The sequence below is a fragment of the Lemur catta genome, chromosome 13, assembly GCF_020740605.2.
Source record: "Lemur catta isolate mLemCat1 chromosome 13, mLemCat1.pri, whole genome shotgun sequence".
NCBI classification, from domain to species: domain Eukaryota; kingdom Metazoa; phylum Chordata; class Mammalia; order Primates; family Lemuridae; genus Lemur; species Lemur catta.
This window is the reverse complement of record NC_059140.1, coordinates 4,158,599-4,182,827: the sequence shown is the minus strand read 5'-3', so window position 1 is coordinate 4,182,827 and position 24,229 is coordinate 4,158,599. Positions and strand designations below refer to the sequence as shown.

The 24,229-nt window shown below is 36.7% G+C and overlaps 1 protein-coding gene across 1 annotated transcript; it reads left to right on the top strand.

The window, feature by feature from the left end:
* The first annotated feature begins 17,131 nt into the window (after positions 1-17,131).
* On the top strand, positions 17,132-23,847 carry LOC123649425 (putative olfactory receptor 14L1). Its single transcript, XM_045567547.1, has 2 exons — positions 17,132-17,168; positions 22,907-23,847. Exons 1-2 carry the CDS (start codon positions 17,132-17,134, stop codon positions 23,845-23,847), a joined length of 978 nt encoding a protein of 325 aa, XP_045423503.1.
* The last annotated feature ends 382 nt before the right edge of the window (positions 23,848-24,229 follow it).

The window sequence follows — 24,229 nt, the reverse complement described above, 5'->3', positions numbered from 1 at the left end:
TAGCTTTTACTATTCTCTAGGGGAAACATCCACCCACCTTCCTAGAGAAAAAAGTCTGAGAATAGAGTGACCACATAGGAAAGAACAAGGTCATGGATGCAGGAGTGAGGTGAGCCAATGTCACAGGAAGAGAGAGGATCATTGTCCCAGCCAGTCCCTGTCCATGGGAGCAACCCCAACTGGGATGTCAGATGCACAATGGGGCCAGGTCAGATCCCCTAGCCCTGGCTGACACCATGTGGAGAACAGATGAACTGTTCTTCTGAGCTCTGCCCAAATCCTGACCTGCAGAATTGTGAGAAGTAAACTGATGGTTCTCTCCAGCCTGTAAGTTTTAGAGTAATTTGTTATGCAGCAGCAGATAACTAGCTGATACAGGAACCCATGAACTAGCCAAACACTGTTCCAGCCCACACTGAAACACTTCCCCTAGGCCCATTCCCATAAGATGGTCCAATGTCTGCTTGATCAACTGACCTGTGACATCCAGGCAGAAGGAGACCCTCTGGCCTCCAGTCTCGCAGTTGTATTCCCTGGTGTCCGCCTTGCCAGCCTGTGCACCACCAGCCACCCTGTGAAGCCTGAGGCCTCCACATGCACCTTTAGGCTGGAGCTCAGCTTCTTCTTGTCTTTGTACAATGTCACGTTTGTCTGAGCCTGGGCTACCACACAGCTCAGTGTGGCACTGGCTTGCCTCAGCCTGCACCTCCCCATGGGCTGGCTGATCCTCAGAAAACACTGCTGTGGGCTCTGGGGAGACAGGGAGGGATACACAGTCAGAGGCCCTGCCACTTGAGGTTTCTGAGTCCTGGTTCTTTGTTAACAGGCTCTGGATCCCAGGAAACCAAGTTCTTACAAATGGGGATCCTCCATGGTCTGGGTGCTCAGGTGTGGTTGAGCACAGAAGAGTACAATGCCCAGCCTCTCCCAGGTGAGGACCCTGGTGTGCCCCAGATGAGTGGCACAACACGCCTCTGAGAAATCACCAAAGGGCCCGATAGTCTGACTGTCCCTGACAGTCAGGGCACGCTTCCTCTCTCTCCCCCTAAACTCCCTGCCTTCCATGAGGTATGCTTTCTATAGCCACAGGTCTATTGTTAAGGTAAAGATGAAGAAAAAGTTCAGATTAGTACATTTCCTCAATTTACTGGAACAATCTAGAGCAGACAGCACAGTGTTTTCTGCTTTGCGTACAAATCAGCCATTTGACTGTGAAAGTTATTAAGGACTGTGCTGATAGGTATCTATAAATTTTGATACATAAAATGCCCACACACTTGCCTCTGGAAGGCAGCAATATAAAGTTCTGGGGCATGTGCCTGGATGTGCGCACCTTTCTGTCTTCGGGTCTGTGACTTGGGCCCAGTCTTGAGCCCAACCAACACACACACAATAAACAAAAGGACCTTTAGGCCTGTGAATGAACCCTGGCTACAGAGATGAGACACAGACAGGCTGTCTAGGCTCTGGAGCTTATGGAAAAGATTGTCCTAAAGCCTCAATAAAATCAAATTTCTGCCTTGTTATTTTATTTTCCACATTTGGATTCTTCACCCACACAAACATTAATTTTCTGTGTCATTTCTTTTCCCAGAGATGCAACTGTCCCCCAACCATTCACTGGAGAAAAGTGGTGCTGGGAAGATATCACTGTGCTGGATGCAGCTGGACCTGCTCCCCACCCCTCAAGAGCCCAGACACACACACACACGCACACACACATAGGCACACTCACCAGAGACTCAGAGCCAGAAGTCCACAGAGTCCTCACCCATGCAGTGGGAGTAGATGCCTTCATCCTGCCTGGTGACTATGGCTGCCACCAGCTGGTGCCCAGTCCCCATATCCTCCTGCAAGAAGTGTTCACAGAAGTGACCCAGCTCAGTGCCATCATTGTACCAGTGCATTTGGATGGGGACCTCTTAAGTCTCTCACTTGAACTGGGCTGGGGTCTCAGCCACACTGTCCATAAAGCCACCCATTGTGTCCTTGTAGACAAAGGGTGGGAGGCCTGTGTGGGCACATGGTGGGTCAGTGACTGTGCTTGGCCATGGCGGCCAGCAGTCTGGAGGTGCCTGGGCATGGCAATCTTCACCCAGAGAGGCCCTGACGAGTCTCCACCTGTTGTGCTGCTATAAACTTTTGAGTGCTGATGTCTTTTTTATAGAATGTCTTTTCTTCCTTTGGGTAGATGCTCAGTAATGGGACTCTTGGATCAAATGGTAGGTCTACTTGTATCTCTTTGAGGTATCTCCATATTACTTTCCACAGAGGTTGCACTAGTTTGCAGTCCCACCAGCAGTGTATGAGTGTTCCTATCTCTCCACATCCATGCCAACATTTATTGTTTTGGGACTTTTTGATAAAGGTCATTCTCATTGGAGATAAGTGATATCTCATTGTAGTTTTGATTTGCATTTCCCTGATGATTAGAGATGTTGAGCATTTTTTCGTGTTTCTTGGCCATTAGTCTGTCTTCTTTTGAAAAGTTTCTGTTCATGTCCTTTGCCTACTTTTTAATGGGGTTGTTTGATTTTTTGCTTGCTGATTTTCCTGAGTTCTACATAGATTCTAGTTATCAGTCCTTTATCGGATGTGTAACATGTGAATTTTTTTTCCAATTCTGTAGGTTGTCTATTTTCCCTCATGACAGTTTCTTTGGCTGTGCAGAAGCTTTTTAATTTGATCAGGTCCCATTTATTTATTTTTATTGTTGTAAACAGGATCTGCACCGCTCACCTTTCACAAAAATCAACTAATGGTGGATAACAGACTTAAACCTAAGTCATGAAACTATAATAATTCTAGAAGAAAACATTGGGAAAACTCTTACAGTCATTGGCCTAGGGAAAGAATTTCTTGTTGCTATTTTGAAATATATGATACATTTTTTTTTTTAATTTCAGCTCATCATGGGGGTACATAAGTTCAGGTCATATACATTGTCCATGTCCCACCCATCCCCCTGAGTCAGAGTCCCAAGCGCGTCCATTCTCAAGACAGTGCGCCTGGCACTCACCATGTAGTCATACCTCCATCCCCTCCCTATATGATACATTATTAACCATAGTCTCTGTACTATGCAATGGAACACCAAATTTTTTTGTCCTATGTAATTGTAACTTTGTACCCATTGACCCACCTCTCCCAATCCTCCCTTCTCTTTTCCCCTGCCCATTACTCTATTTTCTCCTTCTGTGTGATCAACATTTTTTATATGCCACTAATGAGTGAGATTATACAGTATTTGACTCTTTGTGTCTGGCTTATCTCACTAATATAATATCCTCCATGTTCATCCACGTTGCTCAAATGACAGGATTTCATTCTTTTTATGGCTGAATTGTATTTGATTGTGTATATGTGTCACATTTTCTTTATACATTTATCCCTTATTGAGCACTTAGTTTGATTCCAATTCTTGGCTATTATGAATAGTACTGCAGTAAACACATGGGTGCAGATACCTTTTCCACATACTGATTTCATTTTCTTTGGACATACAGTCATCCCTCAGTATCCATGGGGAATGGGTTCCAGCACCCCCCATTGATACCAAAATCCATGAATGCTCAAGTCCCTTATGTAAAATGGTGTAGTATTTGCATATAACCTTTTCACATCCTTCCTTGCACATTAAATCATCTCTAGATTACTTAAAATATATAATACAATATACCTGCTGTGTTAATAGTTGTTATAATGTACTGTTTTAAAAATTTATATTTTTTATTGTTATTATTTTTTTCTTCCCAAATATTTTCAATCTGCAATTGGTTAAATCTACAGATGCAGGACCCATGGATATGGATGATTGATTGTACAGCGGTGGTGGGAATGCTGAGTCATGTTATAGTTCTATTTTTAATTTTTGGAGGAACCTCATATTGTTTTCCATAATGACTGTACTAATTAACATTTCCACCAACAGTGTACAAGGGTTCCCTTTTGTCCACATCCTTGCCAACATTGGTTATCATCTCTTGTCTTTTTGGTAATAGCCATTCTAATTGGAATGAGGAGATATATCATTGTGGTTTTGATTTATATTTTTCTGTTGGCATTTGTATGTCTTCTTTTGAGAAATGTCTATTTAGATCATTTGCCCATCTTTTAATTGGATTATTATTACTATATTTTGCTATTGAGTTGTTTGAATTTCTTATATATTCTAGATACTAACACTTTGTCAGATATATGGTTTGCAAATATGTTCTTTATTTATGTAGGTTGTTTATTCACTCTGTTGATTGTTTCCTTTTCTGTTCTGAATGTTTTTAGTTTGATGTATCACATTGCTTTTGTTACCAATGCTTTTAAGGTCTTGTCCAAAAACTCCTTGCCTCATCTAATGTGAGGCATTTCCCATATGTTTTCTTCAGGTAATCTCACACTTTCAAGTCTCACATTTAAGTCTTTAACTCACATTTTGAGTTGATATTTATATATGGCAAAAGGTAGGCGTATACTCTAATTCTTTTTCATGGTACCATGGCACCAGCACCATTATTAAAGAGATTGTTCTTTCTCCAGTCTGTGTTCTTGGTGCCTTTGTCAAAAATCTGTTGGTTGTAGGTATGTATTTCTGGGCTCTCTATTCTGTTCCATTGGTCAATATGTTGGTTTTTATGCCAGTACCATGCTGTTCTAGTTACTACAGCTTTATAGTATATATTTTGAAGTCAAGTAGTGTGACCTCTCCAGCTTTTTTCTTTTTGCTCAGGATTGCTTTGGCTATTTGGGGTCTTTTGTGGTTCCATATGAATTTTAGGACTTTTTTTTGTATGTTAGAATTTTTTCTACATTTTTCTATTTTTTTCCTATTTCTAGAATAAAGTCACTAGTACTTTGACAGGAATTACATTGAATCTGCAAATTGCTTTGGGTGGTATGGTCATTTTAATGATATTAATTCTTCCAATTCATAAACATGAGATGCCTTTCTATTTATTTGTGTCTTTAATCTATTTTATTAGTATTTTATAGTTTTCAGTGTAGAGACCCTTCTCTCTCATGTTGATTTATATATGCTGTGATCTTTGTTATCCCAAAAGTTTGATATCTTGTGTGTCCATTTTTATTTGTCTGAAGATATTTTTTAATTTCTCTTTTGACCCATTTTTTTTTTGTTCAGGAGTATATTGTTTAATTTTCATATATTTGTAGTTTTTCCAAAATTCTTCTGGCTACTAACTCATTTAAATCTTCTTAAATTTTTGACTTGTTTTGTTGCCTAATATATGATTTATCCTGGGGAATGGTCCTTGGGAATTTGAACAGAACATGTATTCTGCTGCTGTTGGATGCAATTTTTTGTACATTTTTTTAGGTCCATTTTGTCTAAAATGTAGTTTAAGTGCAAAATTACTTTAATGATTTTTCTATATGGATGATCTGTCTACTCCTGAAAATGAGGTATTGGAGTTACCTACTAATATTCTATTGCAATTCATCTTTCCCTTCAAATCTGTTAATAATTGTTTTCGTATTTAAGTGCTTCAATGTTAGGTGCACATGTGTTTGTAATTGTTATATTCTCTTCTTCAATTGACCCTTTTATCACTATATAATGACTGTCTTTTCTCCTTTTAAAATTTTTAACTTAAAGTCTATTTTATCTGATATAAATAGAACTACCTCTGCTCATTTTTTGTTTTCAATTTGCATGGATATGTTTTTCCCATTTTTTCATGTTCAGTCTGTGTCCTTAAGGCTACAGTGAGTCTCTTCTTGGCAGCACATAGTTCGGTCTTTTTTTTTTAAACTTATTCAGCCACTTAATGTCTTTTGATTGGTAAATTTAGTCCATTTACATTTAAAGTAATTATTGATAAGCAAGGATTTATAACTGCTATTTTAATTGTTTTCTGGCACTTTTGTATTATAGATCCTTTGTTCCTTTCTTTCTGACTTTCTATGTGATTTGTTGATTTTCTGCAAGTGACATGCTTTGATTCCTTTTTGCTTATCTCTTATGTATCTACTCATGGTTTTTGCTTTGTGGTTAAGATGAGGCTTATGTAAAGCATCTTATAGTTATACTAGTTTATGTTAAGCATATAATAACCAATCATATATAAAATATCTGCAGTATTATTATCATATTCATACATTTTATGTTTATGTCATAATTTGCATCTTTTTACATTATATATCCATTAATAAGTTAATGTAGTTATAGTTATTTTTAATAGCTTTTTCTTTTAACCTTTATGCCAGAATTTTTAGTGATTTACTTACTACCATTACAGTATTAGTGTGTTCTGAATTTGACTATATACTTACCTCTACCATTAAATTTTATAATTTCATATGTTTTCATGTTACTAATTAGTGTTCTTTGGTTTCAGATCAAAGAACTCCCTGTAGCATTTCTTGTATGGCAGGTGTAGTGGTGATGAACTCAGCTTTTGTTTATTTGGGAACATTTTTATTTCTCTCTCATTTACGAATGACAGATTTGCTAGATAAAGTGTTATTGGTTGGCAGATTTTTTTCTGTTTTGTCACTTTTAAAAGATCATCACTATTCTCCTGGACTACAAGAGTTTTTGCTGAGAAATTCACTAATAGCCCTTATTGAGTTTTCCTTCTATGTGATATGCTTTTTTTCCCTCATGCTGCTTTCAGAATTCCTTTGTTTTGATTTTTTATAATTTATTATAATGCATCTTGGTATATTCTTTGGGTTCAATTTGATTAGAGAACTGTAAGCTCCCTGAACCTTGATGTTCATGTTTTTCCCCATATTTTTGAAGTTTTCAGCCACTATTTTTTAAAATTTTTGTTCAACTCTTTCTTTCCTCTCTTTCTGAAAACTCTAACATAAATGTTTGCTCTCTTTGTAGTGTCCCATAGATTCCATAGACTTTCCTCATCCATTTTTATTTGTTTTTTTCTTTTTGCTCCACTGACTGCGTGATTTCAAATGTTTTACAATTTCAAATTTATCTTTGAGTTCAATTATTCTTCTGTGTATTTTAGTCTACTATTGGCACTCTCTATTGTATTTTTCAGTCTAGTCACTGTATTCTCATCTCCAAAGTTTCTGTTTTTTTGTTACTGTTGTCAATGTCTTTGTTTAGCCTCTCATTTCTTTCTTATATCATTTTCCTGATTTCTTAAATTATTTATCTGTATTCTTTTGTAGCTTGCTGAGCTCCTTTAGAGTAATTATTTGGAATTTTTTGTTAGAAAATTTATGGATCTCCACATCTTTAAAGTCAGTTACAGGAATTTTATTGTGTCTGTGAAGAAGTCTTTATGGGTAGTCTTTAGTGAAGAAAGACCTTCACCTGCTATGGAGTTGGGCTATTCAGAGTTGAGTCCAATATCTCTCCCCTGCTGTGGTGTGGTATGGCATCAGGCCCAGTGGCTTGGGTGACCAAGTTTGAGGACATGCTACAGCTCTTGGTGCAGGGTGGCACATTGTGTCTTATCACTGAGTGTCCTCTCTGGTAAAAACCATGAGGGGTGCATGCTGGTTTTGGGGGATATTGATATCTTCATCAGGGAAATACAGAGTCCTGTACCCAGAAGGCCATTAAGGGTCATGGTGATATTGGTAGAACTTGCCTGTCTTTTCTGTACTTTGCTGTTTCTAGACATCTCAGCTATGCTACTTCCTCCATCAATCTGGGTGTGGTGAAACTGAAGATGGTCATTTGGGAAGTGCCTCCAAAGGCTGAGAAAGCTAGTTGTTCACTCTGGTCTCCTCTTCCCTGCAAGGGGCACATACAGGCCGGAAAGTTCACTCTCCATGCTGTGCATTGCCAACTTGGGGGATGGGTGATGCAGGCAAAATGAGACTGTTTTTCTTACACATTTTGTACATTACTTGCATTTTTTTTACATTTTATTGCTGTGGTTTTGTAGGTGGACTCCTGAGACCTTTCAGAGTTATTTTCATTCATGGATAGCTGTTAAATTGTTGGTTTTTGTTGGGGAGAAAGGAAGACAAGAACCACCTACTCTACCATCTTGCTGTTGTCACTCTCCAAACCACTCAGAAGAGTTTTAGAAGATGTGAAAAATAACCAAATTCAAGTTTTAGAGGTGAAGACTACAATAATTGAAATGAAAAATATTATTGGATTGGTGCAATATCAGAATGGAGATGAGGAAAAAATAAAGTTAAAAATTGATCATAAAAATTGTTCAATTAAAAAAAAGACATAAAAGCAATTAAAAACCAATAAACGAAGCCTCACAGACGAGTGTGTCTAACATTCTCATCATGGAAGTCACAGAAAGAGAGCACTGAAAACTTCCCAAGTTTGACTAAAGACATAACCTACACATGCAAGTATTGCAGCAAACACAAACATAACCACCTATCAATAAATGTAGTCTAATTATTCTCCTCTTGATTATGTCTCATATTAATAATGTGCTCATAATAAATGGATGTATTGTGACAGAGTCTGTCCTTGACCAAACTTTAGTCAGAGTCCTCTGATTCCCTTTCCCAATTAGACTTCAACTTTGGACTTTCATGTCTATCTTTGCATTGTACTTTTCGCAAAAATACTTTCAAGTTTGTATCTTCCTCATTCCCCTCCACCCCCCAGGTAAAATCTGATCACAGTGGCCTGCCCACTGCAAGGATCCTGTTACATTGATTAGCAAAAATTACCCTACATTCTTAGCAATGTTCTATCCACTGACACCCCCCTCCTCAGGCCTTAGGTATAAAATCTCTACTTTTCCTGTGGTATTCGGAGTTGAATCCAATATTTCTTCTCTAGTGAAAAATTCATTGTAGTAGTCTCCCTGAATAAACTCTGCCTAACTATACTTTAACAAGTATCAGGGTGAATAATTTTTCCTTTAACAGCTGGGATTTATGTATGTTCTCTCCCAAACTGGTTAAGAATACTTACTGTTTCTGCCTGGTCTTTTGCAAGGCTTACTTAGAGCATCTCTATTGGACTGCTTCCTCTGGGAACTCAACCACTATACTGTTAGACACCAGGTCACAAGTGAAATTTCACATAGGTGCTCCAATTGGCAATTCCAATGAGGTGCAGCCTGCAAGTCATCCCAGCCCCTGTATCAGACATGTGACAATGGGGTCTGTGGATAATTCCAGAGCCATTCAAGTCACCCCCAGTTGTTCAAATCTTTCCAGTTGAAGCCCCAGACATTTGGTGCAGAAATAGGTTCTCTCTGCTGTGTTTTTTTTAAAATTCCAAACTAATCAATTCTGAGAACAAAATAAAATGATTAATTTTACAACACAAAGTTTGGGGTGGTTTGCTACACAGTCCTAGAAAGCGAGAATGCCAGCCTTTGAATATTCTTTCTCAAAAGTTGTGGATTAAAAGAGTCAATATTTTAAAGTTGTCACTTCTTTTCTAGTTAATGTACACATTTAAATGATTCTACATAGAAATTATTAGCTCTTTTGTTTTTGTTCATTTCTTTGTAGGAAAGCATGTAAATTGACTATATATTTATAAAACTTATATGAAAAAGCTAAGGAACGATAATAGCCAAGTCAACTTAAAGAAAAAGAAAAACATTGAAGAAATTACACTAAAGATAATTAGAATTATTATAAAAATGCAGTTACTATTGCTGCAAAGACAAGATAACAGCATTCATACGTATATGGATCAGTGATTTATGATAAAGACAGCACTATAGATCAATAGCACAGGATGACCTTTTAAATAAGCAATTCTGGTTATTTTTATGTAAGTTTGGAAAAAAATGCTTCTCAAATTACCATAAATTATACTATATATAAAAAATTTACCATATACCATGTAGAGAAAAAATTCTAGGTGACTTATATATTTGAATTTTAAAGATAAAATTAAAAACTTCCAGAAGAAATGTGTTTATTACTTTGGGTGAGAATTTTTTTCTTAAATATGATCAAAAAAGCACTAAGTATAAAATAAAATAAGGAGAAATGGGATTCCATTAAAATTAAATGCATCTGTTCAATAAAATACACTATTAAGAGAATAAAAAGACTAACCCCAAATAGAAGAAGGTTTTCAAGTGTATATAACTCACAAAGCCTATATACAGAATATATAAAGAGCCCTTACAAATTGGTAAATTAAATATATAAATCCAACTCCAAAATTGACATGAGAATTTTACAGACTCTTCACCAAAGATATTGTCAATAAGCATATAAAACTGTTATCAAATATACTCATTAGAGAAAGAAAAAAATAAATAATAATGAGTTAACATTAACATTCATTAGAGTAGCTAAAATTAAAACAATGTTTCCACATTAATTACAGACCAAGGATGTGGATCAATCAGAATTTTGATCACTGTTTGAGTGTAAATTTGTACGATCACTTGTGGAAAATATTTAATAGTAGGTACTAAAGTTCAGCATACACATTCCCTAGATATAGAAATTTCACTTCCAGTTGTATATGCTACAAACACGTCTACATCTGAACATCAAAATCATCAACATGAATGGTCATAGCAGCATTATTTTCAATATGCTCAATCATGAAACAATCCAAATGTTCCTTAATATTAGAATGGATAAATATATTTGATATATTTACACAGTGAAATTTTAAACAATGAGAGATGGCAAAAAGGCTGATAAAGGTAACAAGTAACAATCTCACAAATAGAATGTAGAATAAAAGAAGTAAAGCACCAAAATATATTGTATGATATCACTTATGTAAATGTCAAGGGCTGGCAAGACTACTTTATCCTACTAAAGATCACATATTGGCTAAATTTGGGGGTTGAGATAGAGAGCAATGGGTAATTGTTTTGAGAGGATTTCTTGGGTTCTCATTACGTTTTCTTTCTTGACCTGGATGGTGAGTTTGTGATAATTCATCCCTCTATAAGTTTCTTCATCTGAACTCTTCTGTATATTTGTTTGATTTACTAAAAAGTTTAATTTATAACAGATAAAAGAAATATGTTTAATCAAGATAGTTAAAAAAATTGGATTTCTTTTAGTAAGGTTAATACAAATGAAGACCACTGTTGAAAATACTTTACAACTATCCAAATGTCAAAAAAAAGGTCTTACAATATCAAGACTATGAGAGATTGTAAATTGATAAGATCTTCTACACATTGTTCTTAGAGGCTACCACTGAAAGCTAGGAATAACCTCCCTGACTTTGAGATCATTAACATAGCTTCCCAGAAAATCTTGAATTTTTAAATTTCCTGGTATGTAAAGTGAAGTTACCTGAACGTCTTCATTTACAATAGTTGTTTCTCTCTCTTTCCCTGTATTAAATTCCTGTTTTTGTCTGAGATACCTGTAGTGGTTTTGGTTTGCTAATATAACCCTGACTGATAGAGTATGTATAAAAAGAAGGCAAATAAATAAATAAATAGATATATAGAGAGAAAGAACAAACAAATTGAATCTAAAAAAGTAGTAAATATAAGTGTAGAAGTTAATAAAATCATGGATAAACACTCCACTGAGAAGAATTTATAAATCCAATAAAATTTTGCTGATATTGACAAACCACTGATGGATTAATATCAACAAAGGCTCCAGACACAAATAAACAGTATTGAGGAAGGGAGACAGACTATTATTTCATATGTTGCTGAGAATAAATACATTAAAAGAAGACACTGTGAGTATACCACTAAATTTATAAATCTATATGGTATGGAATAAATATTTAGAAAATATAACTTGCCTAAAATATTTCAAGAGAAAAATGAAACAAAATCTTAATAGTCCTCTACACAATTAAAAAAATTGAATCAGTTGTTAAAATTTTTCTTACAAAGAATTTCAGCTCCCTTAAGTTTTACCAGTGATTTATACAAAATAGCTAGGAAATAAATAATGAGAGTAGTATTAAAATGTCCCAGAGCATACAATAGTATAAGAAGGGAAATCCACAAATAATTTTATTGTGCTAGCATAATCTTCCTGTCAAAATATATATAAAAAAGAGGTCATTGGAAGTTTCTCCATATCTGAGGTAGGTTCTCTTTGAGATTTTTGGTCTCTGTCTTCAATAAAGCACATCCTTTAACAGCTTCTGTCACTTTGTTCTTGTTTTTCAAGGTTATACATATGATGGAAGGGGGCATGCTTGACAAGCAATAGCCATCACTGATTTTCCATATTTGTAGTTCTTAATCACTTTTAATATTGTTTCCAGGTCAAGCACTCAATGTGGCTTTTTACTGGCAACATTAGCAGTGGATATTGTATGCTTAGGGTCCATAATGAACAAAACAACATGAAATTAAATCAATCACAAGAGAAAATTATACAATTAAGAGACATGGTAAATGTGAAATGTGTAAAGCTGCTACCAGTGTAACACAGCATACTGTTTTACAGTAAACATATTTTTATAAATAGAGTACACACTAAAATAATAATAAAAAGTATAATATAGTAAATATATAAACCAGTAACATAGTCATTTATTTTCATTATCAAGTATTATGTATTGCATATAATTGTATGTGGTATACTTTTATAAAACTAGCAGAGCAGTAGGGTTGTTTACACCAGCACCACCACAAAAATACCTAAATAATGTATTCTGTTATGACATTACAATGGGTAGAGTGTCACTAGGCAATAGCAATTTTTAAGATTCAATATAATCCTAGGGGACCACTGTCTTATATGTGGCCCATCATTGACCAAAACGTTGTTATGTGGTGCATGACTTTATTGGATTGCTTATTAGTATCTCATACTACCTGTAGGCTTTCTTCACTATTTCTTATTCTTTTTTTTCCTTTCTTCCTCAGATTGGGTATTTTTAGATGACCTTGTTTGAGTTCACTGATTCTTGATTCTTTCTTCTGCCCTGTTGAATCTGCTGTTGAAACTCTATGGAATTTTTCAGTTTAGTCATTGTGTTTTTTACCTCTAAAATTTGTTTTGTTATTTAAATTTTTTCTATTTCTTTGTTGAACCTCATTTGTATGTTGGTTTTCTGATATTGTTTGTCTACCTGTGTTCTCTTGTAGCTCATTGAACTTCCTTAATATGATTATTTTCAATTCTTTGTTGGGCAGTTTTTATATCTCCATTTCTTTTTTTTTGATATATGAAAAGATATTTATTACTGCTAATCATCAGGGAAATACAAATCAAAGCCACAATAAGATATCAGCTCACACCTGTTAGAATGGCTATTATAAAAATAAAAAAAAACCATTATAACAAGTGTTGGTGAGGATGTGCAGAAAGGGGACCCTTCTATACTGTTGGTGGGAATGTAAATTGATACAGTCATTATAGAAAATAGTATGGGAGTTCCTCAAAGATTAAAAATAGGACTACCATGTGATCCAGCAATCTCACTTCTGGGTACGTATCCAAAGGAAATAAAATTAGAATCTCAAAGACATATCTGCATGCTCATGTTCTTTGCAGGATTAATCACAATAACCCAGAAATGGAATCACCTTATGTGCCCATCAAGGGATAAATGGATAATGAAAATGTGATACAAACACACAAATATTATTCAGCCTTAAAAAAGATGGAAATCTAGTCATTTGTGGCAACATGGATTAAACTTGGAGAGCATTGTGTTAAATTAAACAAGCCAGGCACAGAAAGACAAATACTGCGTGATCTCACTTACAAATGAAATCTAAAAAGTCAAACTCATGGATGCACAGAGTAAAATGATATTTTCCAGGGGCTGGGGCTGGTGGGTAGGGAAAATGGAAAGACATTAAAGAGTAAAAAATTTCAGTTATGTGGGATAAATAAATTCTGGAGACCTAATGTACAGCCTGGTGACTATAATTAATTATACCATATTGTATACTTGAAATTTGCTAACACAGTAGATCTTTTCTTTTTAATTTCAGCTCATTATGGGGGTACAAAAGTTCAGATTATATATATTGCCCATGCCTCCCCATGCCCCCGAGTCTGAGCTTCAAGCGTGTCCATTCCCTAGACAGTGCTCTTTGTACTCATCACGTAGGTATGCACCCATTCCCTCCCCTCCATCCCCCAAGTCAGAACTTCAAGAGTATCCATTCCCCAGACAGTGCACATTGCACTCATCAAGTAGATATACACCCATCCCTTCCCCCCAGCCTCCACCTCTGTCCAATACTCAATTGGTGTTATTCCCAAATGTGCACTTAGGTGATGATCAGGGAAACCAGTTTGCTGGTGAGTACATGTGGTGCTTATTTTTCCATTTTTGGGATACTTCACTTAATAGAATGGGTTCCAACTCTCTCCAGGATAACCAGAGAGATGCCATGTCACCGTTATTTCTTATAGCTGAGTAATATTCCATGGTATACATATACCACATTTTGCTAATCCATTCATGTATTGATGGGCATTTGGGTTGTTTCCACATCTTTGAATTATGAATTGTGCTGCTATAAACATTCGGTGCAGGTGTCTTTTTTATAGAATGACTTTTGTTCTTCTGGGTAGATGCCCAGTAATGGGATTGCTGGATCGAATGGTAGGTCTACTTGAATCTGTTTAAGGTATCTCCATATTGTTTTCCATAGGGGTTGCACTAGTTTGCAGTCCCACCAGCAGTGTATGAGTGTTCCTGTCTCTGCGCTTCCATGCCAACATGTATCATTTTGGGACTTTTTGATAAAGGCCATTCTCACTGGAGTTAAGTGATATCTCATTGTGGTTTTATATCTCCATTTCTTTATGGTAGGTTTCAGGTACTTAATTTTCTTCCTTTGATGGTTTCATGTTTTTCTGCTTGCTTGTGATCTTTGTGGCTATGTGCTAGTATCTGCACATTTGAAATTAGGCACTTATTTATGTCCTTACTGACTGTCTTTGGCAGGGAAAGCCCTTCACCATACATCCCATTCAGAGATTCTGGGAAGGCCATCTCGTATGGCTGTTGGCTTGCTCCTGTAGTACTCAAGCAAGCCACAGACTTGCTGTCCTTGTGTCTGAGTCAGCAAGGTGTTGGGCTGGCACCTGGGTGGACAGATTTGGGCCTGGAGCCTGGATCCACTGAGGTAGACCCAGAGCTTAGGTCTGCTGGGGTGGGCCTGGATCCTAAGCTCACAAAGGCCAACCATAAGCTTGGGTCCATGAAGGCCAGTGTTGAGGATGAATTTGTGGATGTTGGTCTGGAAGCTTGGTCTATGAGGGCTGGCCTAGAGCCTGGGCCTGTGGAGACTGGCCTGATGCTGGATCCTACTGAGATGGGTCTGCTGGAGTAGCGTAGACCTGGGTTAGCTGGAGTTTTGTGCCACAGAGGTCAGCCTGGCACTGGGTACGCTTGTAGCCTGTGACCACAGGGGACAGCCTGGAGGTTTTGTACATGGATGCCACCCTGGTGCTTGTGACCATAGGGGCCAGCCTGGTACTGGGATTTGTTAATGATGACCTGACACTAGGGTGGAACTGAATGCTAGTTTCAGACATATTGGCCTAGAATCTGGGCCAAAGGAGGTTGGTCTGGCATTGGGTGGGACTATAGCCCATATCTGTGGGGGCCATCCTGGAAACTGGGTCTGTTGTTGCTGAGATGGTACCTGAGGCCATGGTTGACAGCCTGGAGACTGGTCTTCAGGTGCTGATGTGGCACTGGGGTGGGATTGAAGTCTGGGGCCACAGGGTCTAATCTGCCACTGGAGCAGTCTGAAGCCTGGGGTTCATAGGGCTGCCTGACAGTAGGACAGGCCTGGAGATTTAGTCCACCTGGGAAACTTGAAGCCTAGGGGCTCAGGGGCTGTCATGGTGCTGGGTTTTACTAGGGTGGGCCTGATACAGGGGTTTGAAACAAAGTTTGGTGCTCACTTTACTTTTCTTCTCCCATACAGATGTTATTTCTCTCCATATATTGCTGCCTGGGGTTGGGAATGGGGTGATGTGGGTAATATGAAAGACTATCCTTTCTATCTTCTTTATCGCATATTTTAAAAATATTTCTATGCTACGCTCAGGTGATACAACATCTCATGTGGTTTCCCTAGCCCTTTTGAATGTATTTTTGTGCATAAATAATTGTTTAAATTGATGTCTCTGTGAGATGAGAGGTGGAAAGTTCCATTCTGCCATCTTACTGATGTCATTCTTATGGACGAATTTCTTAAACAACAAAAGAAAAATCAGAAACTAAAACAAATTTTAATGGTAAGGAATACATAGAAAAACTACTTTAAAGTTAATAATTTCTATTTATCAGAGACACTATAAAGAGAAGTATCAAACTGCCAACAAGAAAAAATATCTATAACTACTTTTATCAACAAGGAATTAGTATTCACAATATAAAAATAATTCTTACGTACTAATAAGAATAAACCCAGTTTTAAATGAGGAAATATTTGAACAGCACTCCACAGAAGAGGCAATCTAATGGCTGCTCAGTCCATGTAGGAGTGAGAAATGGCATCACACGAGACAGAGTTAGATGAAAGTCAGGGCACATAGGAACACGGGCCATGTCAACAAGTTTTATCTTTTATATCAAAGCAATGCCCAGAAAGGTCTTAAGATGAGAGTAACAGATTGTTTTTTCATTTGAAATTTACTGTTCATGTACTAAATTGACTTGGTATAGGAAGGGCTGTGAAAAGAGCAAGGAGATATCCATTATGGAAGACTATTAGAATGAAAATATTAAATATAGAAATCTAGTCCTATAATTTCAGTTTGGTTTATGCCTATTGTCCATGTGTAATGACTGACCAATTTTTCTTTCACCCTCAGCAGAAGTGTTTTATCTAATTGAGTCTCTGGGTGTATGGAAGATTATTATTTAATGAATTCCCATTTTTTTGTCCTACATCCTCCAAAAAGGAACCTTTTCTTTATTGGTACCTACTGGAATTAATTTTAGTACTGCTTTGCTTCTTGCTCCCAAAGGGCATATTTAAAATACAAAAGATCTTTTCTCCAGAGATCTCAGAATTATGAAAAGTTTCTCTCACCAGATCTCAGTTATTAACCACCATTTCATTACAAAGACTGAATCATAGCAAAAGGGAAACCAGATGTGGTATTGATCAGGTTTATATTTCTGGATCAGAGAAAAGATAAAGATACTGGTAATCTTTGTGAGATTAAGGCATTTTTCAGTTTGATCTGATATATATTCAGATACACTGAGGTTTCTTCTCAGACAAAGAAACAGGAATTTGAAAATTTGAATGATTAAAGTTGCTCAATGACCCAGTTTAGCAGAAATCAGCCCACATCATGCAGTAAGTTCAATACCATAACTTTGGAAAACTGTAAAAATGTTTATTATTCAATTAATACATTGCAAATATGTTCTTATCTAATGTATAGATAAAGGATCATAAGTTTTGGAATACATACCCATTTCTTTTATTTGAGAGATAGTGGTTTAGGATCTGTGTGTGAGCTGTGGATATCCATGAAAGTTTGGTAAAGAAAAGGGAGAGTTGTCTAATATCAATCTCAGTGTGTGGTGGGATTGGATGAGTCTGTATATCCTTTCACAGGTGAAAGTTTTGGGGTGTGTGTGTGTGTTAAATGAAAGGGATATTCTGTACACATTTTGAAATGTTTGTATTAATTGAATTTTTAAAAACTCATAATCAATTAGGGAATCCCAGTGCTGTTCCTCAACTCTGCATAGTAGTCCTCACATTATGGTTCTCAGTATCTGTCCTCCTGATTAGTACCACCATATAATGCACTTTAAATTTTTTTTAATGAAAGAGGTATTAATCAGTGCTGCTTTGGTAAACTAGAGCTGAAAAGACTCCCAAAATGAGGTTAATTCTTATGATTGGTCACGGCAAGCATTTTTCTTTCCGTTTATTTGCCTCTGTCCCTCTAACAACAGGCTGTCTAAGCAAGCAATATGAGAAAGCTAGAATTAGTAGAAATACAAGATTTTCCGGGAGAGAAATCACTTCATTCCTTCTTGGTTTCATTTTCCTGTTTAATTGTTGACCTGCCCTAGAAAAGCAGGGAAATCAATGATGGCCTAGAGTGAGAATTGGCAGAGAGAGGATTTGTACACAAAAAATATAAGGAATATTTTGGATATGATGAAAATAGTGTGTTCTTAGGGTAGTGGTGGTTTCATAGGTATATATAATGATCAAAACTTCTTGAATTGTAAACTTTAAATTGGTACAGTTTGTTGTGTATAAATTATTGCTACATAAATGAATAAGGGAAAAACCCATTTCAGAGTTTGCTTGACACACTGTAGAAGTCTGGGAGCTAAACTTAGCATTTTACTGGACAATACCAAAACAAAACAAAATTTAAGAAAACAAATAAAATGGGTGATGTGCTAGGAAAGATTATCATAGAAATTGCTCAATATTATTAGGTGTCTCGAATATGTACTCAATATTCTATGTTTCTTTATCTCAACATTGAAGATGAATTCTGAAAACCAGCAAAAATATTGAATCAACTGAAATGCACATTTTCTGGCTGATCCGTAACTATATCCCTATCAGAATCATACCATAAATACTTTTGTTACTCTGCCTTTTACTATGTGGCTCTCTTCAAATATCCTAGCTATGCCTGGTGGCTCATGCCTGTAATTCCAGAAATTTGGGAGGCCAAGGCAGTAGGATCACTTGAGGCTAGGAGTTTGAGATCATCCTGAGCAAGAGTGAGACCTCATCTCTACAAAAGGGTAGAAAAATTAGCCAGGCGTGGTGGCATACATTTACAGTCCCTGCTACTCAGGAGGCTAAGGCAGGAGTATTGCTTGAGCCCAGGAGTTTGAGGTTGCAGTGAGCTATGATGTCACCACTGCATTCTAGCCCAGGTGACAGATCAAGACCCTGTCTCAAAAATGAAAAAAAAATTCCAATCTAAAAATCATTTCGAAAAATGCTTCTCAAGACCTAGCTCAGATAATGGTTCTTTACTAGTCTTCTGTAACAATGCAAAATAAGACCAGTCTCTTTTCCTGATGCAATACACTATCACTATTTCTTATCCCTTCTGTTATTGTTTATGATATTAGACTCCACTTAGTATTTTACTTTACTGTGTTTTCCATTTGATTAAATTTTGAACTCAAGAACTCTTTCTTAAGAAATATTTTACCCTGAGTGTATCATTATACCTATGAAGTGAGGTGTTTGACAAATGTCTCCTGATGTTTTTTGAAAGGCTGTGACTATAATCTCACTGAATAGTTATAAAATGAGTCTATTTCAGATTATTTATAGCACTTTCATTTTAATTGAAACCATTTGCCATGTTATACTTCAACACATAAAGAGCAAATAATATGCTTCAATATAAATATGTATGTTCAAAATGTGAGAATAATACTAATATTCACTTTTGTCCAAATATGCATACTTGTATCTATTTTTTGTTAATAATATATATTGTTTATTGATTGCCTCATTGTTATTCATTCTCCCTTTCTATTTCAGATTTTGGTTATACCTCTTCCATACACTTCACACACCAGGATGCACTTATAGGAAATATGCTTTGTGTAAATCACTATATCATTGAGATTTAGATTTAGAAATGTAGTGTCCATAAGTGCATGTGACTACTGTTTTATATAATTGTAACAAATTTATTTTTTTATTTTTATTTATTTATTTTTCTATTTCAGCATATTACAGAGGTACAAATGTTTAGGTTATGTATATTGCCTTTGCCCCACCTGAGTCAGAGCTCAAGCATGTCCATCCCCCCAGACAGTGTGCACCACACCCATTACGTGTGTATATACCCATTCCCTCCATCCCCCTCCCATCTGCTCAATACCCATTGAATGTTATATGTGAACTTAAGTGTTGACCAGTTAAAAACAATTTGATGGTGAGTATATGTGGTGCCTGTTTTCCATTCTTGGGATACATCACTTAGTAGAATGGGCTCCAGCTCTACCCAGGATAATACAAGATGTGCTAGACCACCATTGTTTTTTGTGGCTGAATAGAACTCTATGGTATACATATACCACATTTTATTAATCCACTCATGTATTGATAGGCACTTGGGTTGTTTCCACATCTTTGCAATTGTGAATTGTGCTGCTATCAACATTCGAGTGCAGATGTCTTTTTTATAGAATGTCTTTTCTTCTTTTGGGTAGATGCCCAGTAATGGGATTGCTGGATGAAATTGCAGTTCTACTTGTATCTCTTTGAGGTATCTCCATATTGCTTTCCACATAGGTTGCATTAGTTTGTAGTCCCACCAGCAGTGTATGAGTGTTCCTATCTTTCCACATCCACACCAACATTTATTGTTTTGGGACTTTTTGATAAAGGCCATTCTCATTGGAGATAAGTGATATCTCATTGTAGTTTTGGTTTGCATTTTCCTGATGATTAGAGATGTTGAACGTTTTTTCATATGTTTGTGGGGCATTAGCCTATCTTTTGAAAAGTTTCTGTTCATGTCATTTGCCCATTTATTGATGGGGTTGTTTGAGTTTTTCTTGCTGATTTTCCTGAGTTCTATAAAAATTCTAGGTATCAGCCCTTTATTGGATATGTAACATGTGAATATTTTCTCCCATTCTTTAGGTTTTCTGTTTGCTCTCATAATAGTTTCCCTGCCTATGCAGAAGCTTTTTATTTATTTGTTTTTCTTTATTTTATTGAGGATATTATGGAGTTACAAACATTTTGGGTACATGAAATGCATTTGCCTTGCTCAAGCCAGGGCCACAAGAGTGTTCTGCCTCCATACAGTGTGCCCTGTCTCCATTAGCTGTGGGTTTACTCACCTTACCTGCTCATTCCCCTACCCCCCCACCTCACCAGCACCCAGTGAGTATTACTACCATGTCAGCACCTTAGTGTTGATCGATTAGTAACAATTTGATGGTGAGTACATGTGGTGCATGTTTTTCTATCCTTGTGATACCTCACTGCGAAGGATGGGCTCAATCTCTATCCAGGATAATACAAGAGGTTCTAGATCACCATTATTTCTGATAGCTGAGTAGTACTCCATGGTATACATGTACTACATTTTATTAATCCACTCATGTATTGATGGGCATTTGGGTTATTTCCACATGTTTGCAATTGTAAATCGTGCTGCTATAAACATTCAAGGGCAGATGTCTTTATTAGAGAATGTCTTTTTTTTTCTTTGGATAGATGCCTAATAGTGGGATTGCTGGATCAAATGGTATTTCTATTTTTAGCTCTTTGAGATATCTCCAAATTAATTTCCACAGGGGTTGCACTAATTTGCAGTCCCACTAGCAGTGTAAAAGTGTTCCAATCTTGCTACATCCATGCCAACATTTGTTATTTTGGGACTTGTTGAAGAAGGCCTTTCTCACTGGAATTAGGTGATATCTCATTGTGGTTTTGATTTGCATTTCCCTGATTATTAGAGATGTTGAGCACTTTTTTATATGTTTGCTGGCCATTATTCTGTCTTCTTTTGAAAAGTTTCTGTTCATGTCCTTTGCCCATTTATTGATGGGGTTGTTTGATTTTTCCTTATTGATTTTCTTGAGTTCTATAAAGATTCTTATTATTAGCTCCTTATCAAATGTGCAGAAAGAAAATAGTTTCTCCCATTCTGTAGGTTGTCTATTTGCTCTAAGGACAGTTTCCTTAGCTGTGCAGAAGACTTTTAATTTGCTCAGGTCCCATTTGTTTATTTTTGTTGCTGCTGTGACTGCTTTGGGGCTCTTCTTCATAAATTCTTTACCTAGGTTGATGTCTAAAAGAGTCTTCCCCACATTTTCTTCCAGAATTCTTAAGGTGTCACAGCTTAGGCTTAAGTCTGTTATCCAACATGAGCTGATTTTGGTGAGAGGTGGAGCTCCAGTTTTATTCTTCTGCATGTGGATGTCTAGTTTTCCCAGAACACTTATTGAATAGAGATTCTTTTCCTCAATGTATACTTTTGTCTGCTTTGTCAAAGATTAGATGACAATCTGAGGATGGTTTTGTATCTGGGTTCTCAGTTCTGTTCCATTGGTCTATGTCTCTGTTCTTGTGTCAGTACCATGTTTTTTTAGTTACAATAGCCATGTAGTGTAGCTAGAATTCTGGTAAATTGATGCCTCCCAATTTATTCTTTTTGCTTAGGATTGCTTTTGCTATACAGGGTCTTGTCTGGTTCCATATGAAGCGTAGAATTATTTTTTCTAGATCTGAAAAAAATGATGCTGGTATTTTAATAGGGATTGCATTGAATCTGTAGATTATTTTGGGTAGCATAGTCATTTTAACAATGTTGATTCTGCGGACCCGTGAGCATGGTATGGTATTCCACCTGTTTACATCCTCTGCTGCTTCTTTCATCAGTGTTTCTTTGTTCTCCCCGTAGAGGTCTTTTATCTCGTCAGTAAAATATATTCCTTGATATTTTATTTTCTTTGTTGCTATTGTGAAGGGTATTGAGTCGTTGATTTGGTTCTCAGTTTGACTGTTGTTGGGATCTAGGAATACTAATGCTTTCTGTACATTGATTTTGTGACCTGTGACTTTGCTGAATTTGTTTATCAATTCCAGTAATCCAATGGCAGAATCTTTGGGGTTTTCTAGATATAAGATCATACCATGAGCAAAGTGAGAGGGTTTGACTTCTTCTGCCTCCATTTGGATGCCCTTGATTTCTTTCTCTTGTCTGATTGCCCTGGCTAGGACGTCTAGCATTATGTTGAATAGAAGTGGTGATAGATGGCAATCTTGTCTGGTTCCAGTTCTAAGTATGAATGCTTTCAATTTTTCTCCATTCAGTATGACGTTGGCAGTGGGTTTGTCATATATAGCCAGTATCATTTTTAGGTAAGTTCAATCCATGACTATTTTCTTAAGCATGTTCATCATAAAAGGTGTTGAATTTTGTCAAAGGCTTTTCTGCGTCTACTGAGAGGATCTTATGGTTTTTGTTTTTGCTTCTATTTATGTAATTGTCAAAATTTTATTTGCTTCAGAAATATCATTGGGGCTAGTCATATTTGATATATTTATAATCCACTCTTACCTCTTCTTAGGAGGATATGGAATGACCACAGATGATGATAATAAAACTGAAGTTGCTGAATTTCTCCTTATGGGATTCTCAGACTCCTGGGAGATGCAGACTGTACATGCTGCTGCATTTTTACTGCTTTACCTGGCAGCTCTCAAAGGGAATCTCCTGATCATCATGCTTACCGCTCTGGATGTTCACCTCCAAACTCCAATGTATTTCTTTTTGAGAAACTTGTCTTTCTTAGATTTTTGCTACATCTCTGTCACAGTTTCCAAGTCTATTGTCAGTTCCTTGACTCATGACACCTCCATTTCTTTCTTTGGGTGTGCTCTGCAAGCCTTCTTTTTCATGGACTTGGCAACTACTGAGGTAGCCATCCTTACAGTGATGTCCTATGACCGCTATGTGGCCATCTGCCAGCCCTTACATTACGAGGTCATCATAAATCAGGGGGCTTGTGTGAAGATCATGGCCATGTCATGGCTCAGCGGAGTGATCTGTGGACTCATGCATGTGACAGCAACCTTCTCATTACCATTCTGTGGGCCCAATAGAGTACATCAATTTTTCTGTGATATTCCACAGCTCCTGAGCTTGGTAGACTCCAAAGTAATTATCATTGAGATTGGAGTCATGGTTTTTGTTACAAGTCTTGTGATAATCTGCTTTGCTTCAATTACTCTCTCTTATGTGTGTATTTTTTCTGTCATCATGAGAATTCCATCTAAGGAGGGTAGATCAAAACCATTTTCTACCTGCATTCCACACCTTGTGGTTGTAGCACTCTTTATGATATCTGGTAGTGTTGCCTATATTAAGCCAATTTCAAATTCCCCCTCAGTTATGGATATTCTCCTGTCGGTGTTCTACACAGTGGTTCCCCCGACCCTGAACCCCATCATCTACAGTCTGAGGAATAAGGACATGAAGGTAGCCCTGAGAAGGAAGTGTGGAGGCTAGATGAAGAACTTGATTAGGGACCAGAAATCTTGAACACTTTTTCTAACTGGACAATGTTTAAGCTTCTTGAATTTGTATTTTCAATTGATTGCTGAACCCTTTCTTGACTTTTTAAGTGGAATTCAGCAGTAGTCTAGCAATGCTCTCCATATTTGCATTCTCCAACACTGGAATGCACCTAAAGGTATTCTGTGGTGTTCAAAATATTAGAATTTGTGTTTTTAGTCATTTTCACGATTTATTCTCCTGAAAATTTTAAAAAAATGTGTTGTACTCCTTAATATACTATATTAGTTAATACAATGTGAATTACTAATATAAAATGAATTAATTTAATTTATGTATATTAGTCATGGTAGAAGAAGATTGTATGTTTCACAAA

Coding starts and splice junctions, on each gene's coding strand:
- LOC123649425 (XM_045567547.1), top strand. CDS start 17,132: ATGACCCAGTTTAGCAGAAATCAGCCCACATCATGCA. Junction 17,169..22,906: donor AAATCAGCCCACATCATGCA/GTAAGTTCAATA, acceptor ACCTCTTCTTAG/GAGGATATGGAATGACCACA.